Below are 9,697 nucleotides of genomic sequence, written 5' to 3'. Positions count from 1 at the left end.
CCGGACAGAATCCGATGTCCGGAGACACGAGGGAGATGGCAGACGCTGGGATCTGGAGCAACACACGAGATGCAGGAGGAACTCAGCGGGTCGGGCAGCATCCGTGGAGGGAAATGGACCGTCGACGTTTCGGGTTGAGACCCTTCACCTGGACTGGACTGATGACCCTTCAGCTCACCTCCATATCAACCACTGGCCACACATTTATATTAATCCTCCCTTAATACCAATTTTTAGTCACCTCACAATCTACCTCACTATAACCTTGCACCTTATTGTCTGCCTGCACTGCACTTTCTCTGTAACTGTGACACTTTACTCTGTATTCTGTTATTGTTTTTACCCTGTACTCCCTCAATGCACCGTGTAATGAATTGACCTGTACGATCGGTATGCAAGACAAGTTTTTCACTGTACTTCGGTACAAGTGACAATAATAAGTCAATTACCAGATTCTACCCCTCACCCACACACTGGGGGCAATTTACAGCGGCCAATTAACCCACCGACCCCGCACGTCGTTGGGATGTGGGAGGAAACCGGAGCACCCGGGGGGAAACCCACGCGGTCACAGGGAGAACGTGCAAACTCCACACACAGACAGCGCCGGAGGTCGGGATCGAACCCTGGTCTCTGGCACCGTGAGGCACCACTGTGCCTGGGATGGAGTGTTTCAGTTATGAGGAGAGATAGGCTGGGTTTGTTTTCACTGGAGCAGAGGAGGCTGGGGGTGGGTGGGGGGGCACGTGTGATAAGGGTATAAAAACTTATAGAACATAGAACAGTACAGCACAGGAACAGGCCCTTCGGCCCATCATGTCTGTGCCGACCATGTTGCCAATCTAAACATCCCATCTGCCGGTTCATCTGCCAAACTAATAGTCTTACAGCATGGAAATAGGCCCTTCGGCACTTGAGTTCAAGAGTCAGGAAGTTATGTTGCAGCTTTATAAAACTTCAGTTAGGCCCCATCTGGGGTATTGCATTCAGTTCTGGTCACCTCATTACAGGAAGGATGTGGAGGCTTTGGAGAGGGTGCAGAAGAGGTTCACCAGGATGCTGCCTGGATTAGAGAGTATGAGCTATGAGGATAGGTTGGACAAACTTGGGTTGTTCTCTCTGGAGTGGCGGAGGCTGACGAGAAATCTGAAAGAGGTTTATAAGATTATGAGAGGTAGAGATAGAGTGGACAGCCGGTATCTCTTCCCCAGGGTACAAATGTCAAATATCAGAGGACATGCATTTAAGGTGAGAGGGGGAAAGTTCGAAGGAGATGTGTGGGGCAAGTTTTTTTTACACAGAGGGTGGTGGGTGCCTGGAATGTGCTGCCTGGGGTGGTGCTGGAGGCAGATACGATAGGGGTGTGCAAGAAGCTCTTAGATAGGCACATGAATGTGAGGGAAATGGTCGGATATGGACATTGTGCAGGCAGAAGGGATTAGTTTAGTTGGGCATTTTATTACTAATGTAATTGGTTCGGCACAACATTGTGGGCTGAAGGGCCTGCTCCTGTGCTGTACCGTTCTATGTTCTAAGTATCTTGACAACTCGTCCATGCCGACTGTGTTGTCCAGCGAGCTGGTCCCATCTGCCCGCGATTGGCCCAGATCCCTCTAAACCTCTCCTATCCGTGTACTTATCTAGATGACTTTTAAACGTTGCTAATGTGCCCGCCTCAACCACTATTTCCGGCAGCTCATTCCAAATACACACCACCCTTTGCGTGAAGAAGCTGCCCCTGACGTCCCTTTTAAATCTCTCACCTCTGATCTTAAACCTATGATGCTGGAGGAACTCAGAAGAAGGGTCCTGACCCGAAACGTTGACCGCCTGCTTTTCTCCACGGATGCTGCCTGGCCTGCTGAGTTCCTCCAGCATCATCGTGTTTTTCATCTCGATTCCAGCATCTACAGTCCTTTGTTTCTCTCTTAAACCTACGCCCTCTTGTTTTTAGCACCCTCTCCCTGGGAAAACGACTATGAGCTTTCACCCTGTCTATGTCCCTCATGATCTTATACACCTCTATCAGGTCACCCCTCAATCTCCTACGTTCTGGGGAATAAAGTCCTAGTCCATGCAACCTGTCAGACCACCAGGCGATGTCCTGCTAAATCTTCTCTGTGCTCTTTCTAGTTTAGTAACACCTTTCCTAACACAGGGTGACCGAAACTGGACACAGTGCTCCAAGTGCAGCCTCACCAACGTCTTATATAACTGCAGCATGAGGTAAGGTAAGATTTCTTTATTAGTCACACGTACATCGAAACACACAGTGAAATGCATCTTTTGCGTAGAGTGTGCTGGGGGCAGCCCGCAAGTGTCGCCACGCTTCCGGCGCCAACATAGCATGCCCACAACTTCCTAACCCGTACGTCTTTGGAATGTGGGAGGAAACCGGAGCACCCGGAGGAAACCCACGCAGACACGGGGAGAACGTACAAACTCCTTACAGACAGCGGCCGGAATTGAACCCGGGTCGCTGGCGCTGTAATAGTGTTACACTGACCGCTACACTACCGTGCCTGCTATATGAGAGTCGGGAACTTTACCCCACGACAGAGGTGCGTTAAACCAGCCGGCGCGGGTTTACGGTGAGGGGCAGGAGGTTTAGGGGGGGATGAGGGGGAATTTATTTCCCCAGAGGGTGGGGGGGGGGTTGGCATCTGGACTGAGCAGCCTGAGGGGGTGGGGGAGGCAGGGACCCTCACAGCAGGTGAACAATTGGTCTGGGTCCGTGTGACAATAATAAACCAATTCCCAAACTAACAGTGGGGGTGGGGAGGCCAGCAGGGACCTGGTGGGGGGGTGGGGAGGCCAGCAGGGACCTGGTGGGAGGGTGGGGGGGAGACCAGCAGGGACCTGGTGGGAGGGTGGGGGGGAGACCAGCAGGGACCTGGTGGGAGGGTGGGGGGGGGAGACCAGCAGGGACCTGGTGGGGGGGTGGGGGGGCCAGCAGGGACCTGGTGGGGGGGGGGAGACCAGCAGGGACCTGGTGGGAGGGTGGGGGGGAGACCAGCAGGGACCTGGTGGGGGGGGGGGGAGACCAGCAGGGACCTGGTGGGGGAGTGGGGGGGGCCAGCAGGGACCTGGTGGGGGGGGGGGGAGACCAGCAGGGACCTGGTGGGGGGGTGGGGGGGCCAGCAGGGACCTGGTGGGGGGGGGAGACCAGCAGGGACCTGGTGGGGGGGTGGGGGGGCCAGCAGGGACCTGGGGGGCCAGGCGGTCCGTTCCCCCGCGCTCCGGTTCCCCCCGCCGGAAGACAGAAGGTGTGGCGCAGTTGCCCGCCGGGGCACCACTTCCGCCCCGCAGCGCCGGCTCCCGCCGGGAGGACCGGCGGTGCAGGCCGGGAAGGAGGAGGACCGGCTGGGCGCGGGGCAGGCCGGGATAGGCGGCGATGGCGACCTCGCTCGGGGCGAACACGTACAACCGGCAGAACTGGGAGGATGCGGTGAGGGGGGGGGGGGGGGGGGGGGGGGGGGGGGGGGGGGGAGGGGGGAGGGGGGGAGGGTGAGGGAGGAGGGGGGAGGAGGGGGGGAGGGACCGGGGGGGGGGGAGGGGGGCACCGCGCTCCCTCGGGCCGCCTTCACAGAGCCCGGGGTCCGGGGCCTGGTCCAGCCGGCGATTAACCCCCCCCATCTGAGCCCACAACCCCTCCCTGTCCCTTTCCCCAAATCTACTCCTCCCCCCTCCTCCCCCCCTCCCCCCCTCCCCCCCTCCCCTCCCCTCCTCCCCCCACCCCCTCCTCCCCTCCTCCCCCCCTCCCCCTCCTCCCCCCTCCCCCTCCTCCCCCCTCCCCCTCCTCCCCCCTCCCCCTCCCCTCCTCCCCCCCTCCCCTCCTCCCCCCTCCCCTCCTCCCCCCTCACCTCCTCCCCCCTCCCCCTCCCCTCCTCCCCCCTCCCCCTACCCCTCCTCCCCCCTCCCCTCCTCCCCCCTCCTCCCCCCTCCCCTCCTCCCCCCTCCCCTCCTCCCCCCTCCTCCCCCCTCACCTCCTCCCCTCCTCCCCCCCTCCCCTCCTCCCCTCCTCCCCCCCTCCCCCTCCTCCCCTCCCCCCCTCCCCCTCCCCTCCTCCCCCCTCCCCCTCCCCCCCCTCCCCCTCCCCTCCTCCCCCTCCCCCTCCCTCCTCCCCCCTCCCCTCCTCCCCCCTCCCCTCCTCCTCCTCCCCCCCCCTCCTCCCCTCCCCTCCCCCTCCCCCTCCCCTCCCCCTCCCCTCCCCTCCTCCCCTCCCCTCCTCCCCCTCCCCTCCTCCCCCCTCCCCCTCCCCTCCTCCCCTCCCCTCCTCCCCCTCCCCCTCCCCTCCTCCCCCTCCCCTCCTCCCCCTCCTCCTCCCCCCCTCCCCTCCCCTCCCCCCCTCCTCCCCCCTCCCCCTCCCCCCTCCCCTCCCCCCCTCCCCCCTCCCCCCCTCCCCCCCTCCCCCCCTCCCCTCCCCCCCTCCCCCCCTCCCCTCCCCCCTCCCCCTCCCCCCCTCCCCTCCCCTCCCTCCCCTCCTCCCCCTCCCCTCCCCCCCTCCCCTCCCCCTCCCCCCTCCCCCTCCCCCCTCCCTCCCCCCTCCCCCCCTCCCTCCCCTCCTCCCCCCCCTCCCCCTCCTCCCCCCCCCCCCCTCCTCCCCCCCCCTCCCCCTCCTCCCCCCCCCTCCCCCCCTCCCCCCTCCTCCCCATCCCTCCCCCTCCCCCCATCCTCCTCCTCCCCCATCCTCCCCCTCCGACCTCCCCCATTCTCCAGCCCTCCTTCCGCCAACCTCCATTCACTTCCCCCATCCTTCCTCTGACCCAGCACCCTGCCCACCGAAACAATCGAGGGCAGGGGTTTAAGGTGAGAGGACGGAGGTTTAAAGGGGATCTGAGGGGTAAGTTTTTTACACAGAGAGGGGTTGGTATGTAGAACATGCTGCCAGAGGAGGGGGTGGAATCAGATACACTCACTACGTTTAAGAGGCATTTAGACAGGCATTTAACCAACAAGGCACAGAACGATACGGCCCTAATGTGGGGAAATGGGATTGGTGTCAATGAGCCCAAAGGTCAGCCTGTCTCTATGCTGTACGATCCTGACTGCTCTTTTGTGGAGAGTGTTCTGGGGACAGCCCACAAGTGTCACCACGCTTCCGGTGCCAACATAACATGCCCACAACTTCCTAACCCGTACGTCTTTGGAATGTGGGAGGAAACCGGATCACCCGGAGGAAACCCACGCAGACACGGGGAGAACGTACAAACTCCTTACAGACAGTGGCCGGAAGGGTTGTGCTGGTTGGAGTGACTTGTTGTGCATTTGGAGATCATGTCAACACTCCAGTTACTGCGCCTACAGTAATTCTGATATATTATGCAAGAGAAAAAAGACGTAAAATAGAATTGAGAGAATTGCACTTGTTTCAGGTAGACTGGAGGTAATCACAAGGAATGTGACAATCTGTCCTACTCCAAGTGCAGATAAACGGCCAGTTTTCCAGAGTGTAGCCAGTGCCCCGGGAATGACGTTAACCTGCCTTTTCAGCATCTTCGGGGCTAGACTGCTGGGAGACAGCTTGGCATCTATAGAGGGTAGCAAGCACTGCCAAGGCATTTTAGTGAGAGATGTTCCTAATGAGGTAATAAAGTGAAGTGCATTCAGACAACATCTTTAAGGGATGATGCATGCTAAACTTATTGCACTTCCCCCTTATTTATTCATTTATATATATATATATATATATATATATATATATATATATATATATATATATGAATATATATGAATAAATGAATGTGTGTGTGTATATACATATATATTTACATACATACATATACATATACATCTTTTGTGTAGAGTGTTCTGGGGCAGCCCGCAAGTGTTGCCACGCTTCCGGCGCCAACATAGCATGCCCACAACTTCCTAACTTGTACATCTTTGGAATGTGGGAGAAAACCGGAGCACCCGGAGGAAACCCACGCAGTCACGGGGAGAATGTACAAACTCCTTACAGACAGCAGCGGGAATTGAACCCGGGTCGCTGACGCTGTAATAGCATAATGCTAACTGCTACACTGCAGTGCCTGAGCAACAGCAGATGAGAGGTGACGTGATAGAGGTGTATAAGATGATGAGAGGCATTGATTGTGTGGATAGTCAGAGGCTTTTTCCCAGGGCTGAAATGGTTGCCACAAGAGGACACAGGTTTAAGGTGCTGGGGAGTAGGTACAGAGGAGATGTCAGGGGTAAGTTTTTTACTCAGAGAGTGGTGAGTGCGTGGACTGGGCTGCTGGCAACGGTGGTGGAGGCGGATACGATAGGGTCATTTAAGAGACTTTTGGATAGGTACATGGAGCTTAGAAAAATAGAGGGCTACGGGTAAGCCTAGTAATTTCTAAGGTAGGGACATGTTCGGCAGAACTTTGTGGGCCGAAGGGCCTGTATTGTGCTGTAGGTTTTCTATGGTTCTAAGACTAACTATCTCCCGTATCTATGCCCCTCGTTATTTTGTATATATCTATCGGGTCTTCCCTCAGGGGGTGCAGCAGTTAAATTACCGCAATAGTAATCCAGAGACGAGAGTTCAAATCCCACCACAGCAGCCATGGAATTCGTTTTTCAGTTAATAATCTGGAATCAGAAGCATCGACTAGCCTTAATAACAATGACATCATTTGCCTGCATTAGACAGGGTGCTGAAGAAGGCTTTTGGCACACTTGCCTTCATCAGTCAGGGCATTGAGTAATGTCACGTTACAGCTGTCCAAGTTGTTGGTGAAACCACACTTGGAGTACTACGTGCAGTTCTGGTCGCCCAGCTACAGGAAGCAGACTAAATCACTGCAGCTGACCTGTCTTGTCGTTGAGATGCTAGTTGTTATCATTCAGTGAGCTTGAGGGCAGAACTGGTATGTCCATATCTGTCAATATATGAGCTGGCAGAGGGGTTTGCTATATAACATTGGGTAGAGAGGCTGGTAGATCTGTTGTGTATTTGCAGAATATCCTGTTATAGAAATAGGCCCTTCAGTCCACCGCATCTATGCCAGCCATCAAGCAGATCCATACGGAACCCACTTGCCTGCATTAATTCCATATCAGAATCAGGTTTATTATCACCGACATGTCATGAAATTTGTTGTTTTGTGGCAACAGTACAGTGCAAGACATAAAAATTACAATAAGTTACAAACATAAATAGTGCAAAAGAGGAATAATGAGGTAGTGTTCATGGGCCGTTCAGAAATCTGATGGTGGAGGGGAAGAAGTTGTTCCTGAAACGTTAAGTGTGGGTCTTCAGGCTCCTGTACCTCCTCCCCAATGGTAGTAACGAGAAGAGGGCATGTCCTGGGTGGTGAGGGTCCTTAATGATGGATACCGCCTTCTTGAGGCACCGCGTCTTGAAGATGTCCTCGATGGCAGGGAAGGTTGTGCCCATAATGGAGCTGGCTGAGTCTACAACCCTCTGCAGCCTCTTCCAATCCTGTACATTGGACCCTCCATACCAGGCGGTGATGCAACCAGTCAGAATGCTTTCCACTGTACATCTGTAGAAATTTGCAAGAGTCTTTAGTGACATAGCAAATCTCAAACTCCTAACAAGGTCGAGCCGCCAGCATGCTTTCTTCGTAATTACATCAATGTATTGGGCCCAGGATAGATCCTCTGAGATGTTGGCACCCACGAACTTGAAGCTGCTCACCCTTTCCACCGCTGACCCCTCAATGAGGACTGGTGTGTGTTCTCCCAACTTCCCCTTCCTGAAGTCCACAGTCAATTCCTTGGTCTTGATGACGTTGAGTGCGAGGTTGTTGTTGTGACACCACTCAACCAGCCGATTTATCTCACTCCTGTACATCTCCTCATATCCCTCTGTGCCCTGCTCATTCAGGTAGCTGCCAATATGCTCCTTAAACGGTGTTCCTGTTCCTGCCTCCACCTTCTCTGGCAGCTCATTCCAGATACCAACCACTGTGTGTGAAAAATTTACCCTTCAGATCCCATTTAAACCTCCTCCCTCTCACCTTCAACCTATGCCTGGTAGTTTTGGACACCCCCTACCCAGGGAAACAGACTCTGCCTTGTCTCTCAACGGTCTGCGCATTTTTCTGTTGCTGCAACGATCTTCCTCTGCGTTCTTGACGTAACTAATACTTCTCTGTCTTACAATAGGATTTTCCAATCCTATGCCAAACATGCCTTGGAGAAAATCCGTACATTCGCATGGTAAGTTTCTCATTCTTTCATAGATGTGAAGATTTGGGGAGGGGTTGTATTGTGTCATCGATGTGGGTAGATCCTTTACTCCAGCACCCTAGTCTCATTGTGTGAACCAACCTAGAATGTACAAGAAAATAAAATAGGAGCAGGAGTAGGCCACTTGACCCCTCAACCCTGCCCCGTCATTCATTATGATTGGGCTGGTCTGCCTCATCTCCACAACAGCTCTCAACGTTTTCAACATTATCTCCCTCCTCTTTAAACACCTCCAGTGATCCAGCCTCCACAACCTTCCATGGTACCCCAAGGATTCACCGCTGTGAGAAGAAATCACAACACACCTCTGATAAGAGTGTTGAATTTCCTAAACCATGATTGTCCTTATTTAGTGGGGTAATGTCGAAGCTACTGAGTAAATATCCTAACTTCATTGTAACAAACAATCTGCTAGAGGAACTCAGCGGGTTGAGCAGCATCTGTGGGGGGAAAGGAATTGTCAACGTCTCAGGTCAAAATGTCCACAGTTCCTTTCCTCCCATAGATGCTGCTCGACCCACTGAGTTCTTCAGCACCGCACAAAAGATGCTGGAGGAACTCAGCAGGTCAGGCAGCATCCATGGAGGGAAATAAAGAGGCGACATTTTAGGTTGAGACAGGAAGAGGGCAGAAGCCGGAATAAGAAGGTGGGGGAGTGGGAGGAGCCCACGCTGCAGATTGTCGCTACAGATTCCAGCATCTGCAGTCCCTTGTGTCTCTAAATTAAGTGTAGTTGTTTACAGTGAAGGTTGCTTACAGGTTAGGACTTTATTCCTTGGAGCGTAGAAGGATGAGGGGAGATTTGATAGAGGTTTACAAAATTATGAGGGGTATAGACAGAGTAAGTGCAAGTAGGCTCTTTCCACCTAGATTAGGAGAGATAAGTACGAGAGGACATGGCTTTAGGGTGAAAGGGGAAAGGTTTAGGGGGAACTTCTTCACTCAGAGAGTGGTGGGAGTGTGGAACGAGCTGCCATCTGACATGGTAAATGCGGGCTCACTCTTAAGTTTTAAGAATAAATTGGGTAGGTACAAGGACGGGAGAGGTCTGGAGGGTTATGGACTGGGTGCAGGTCAATGGGACTAGCGGAATAAAGTTTCAGCGCAGGCTAGAAGGGCCGAATGGCCTGTTTTCTGTGCTGTAGTGTTCTATGGTTCTCATAAAGTCCAGAGCAGTAAAAGGCCTTTCGACCCTTCAAACTCATTCTGTTCCGTTCCCTCATACTTATTTTACTGTGGCCTCCATTTGCCCATTCCCTGATCCCCAACAGCTGACTGTGTGCCCGCCGAGAGTAAAATGGTTAAAACAGCGCTGTTAATTTCCCTCTCATCTCACTCCACCCGACCCCCTGCCCAGCTTCTTGACAGAGCTTGGTTAAAGTCAATGCACTGCTTCTGCAGTGGACCCCATCCCTTTCTGTTGGCATTCCACAAGGGGAAAGAACATATCTGGAATCACACAGGAGGACAGGCAGCTCATTGTTTCCTGCCT

At 54.4% G+C, this 9,697-nt stretch overlaps 1 protein-coding gene across 1 annotated transcript in view; it reads left to right on the top strand.

Moving 5' to 3' along the window:
• The first annotated feature begins 3,323 nt into the window (after positions 1-3,323).
• rbm22 (RNA binding motif protein 22) overlaps positions 3,324-9,697 on the top strand; it is a 28,808-nt gene continuing 22,434 nt past the window's right edge. Inside the window, exons 1-2 of the mRNA XM_052013819.1 lie at positions 3,324-3,448; positions 8,122-8,175. Coding sequence (XP_051869779.1) covers positions 3,395-3,448; positions 8,122-8,175 — 108 coding nt within the window. The 5' untranslated portion in view covers positions 3,324-3,394. The remainder of the gene's footprint in view (positions 3,449-8,121; positions 8,176-9,697) is intronic.

The sequence above is a fragment of the Pristis pectinata genome, chromosome 4 (assembly GCF_009764475.1).
Source record: "Pristis pectinata isolate sPriPec2 chromosome 4, sPriPec2.1.pri, whole genome shotgun sequence".
Taxonomy (NCBI): domain Eukaryota; kingdom Metazoa; phylum Chordata; class Chondrichthyes; order Rhinopristiformes; family Pristidae; genus Pristis; species Pristis pectinata.
The sequence above is the reverse complement of the archived record's forward strand: the minus strand, read 5'-3'. Positions and strand labels throughout refer to the sequence as shown.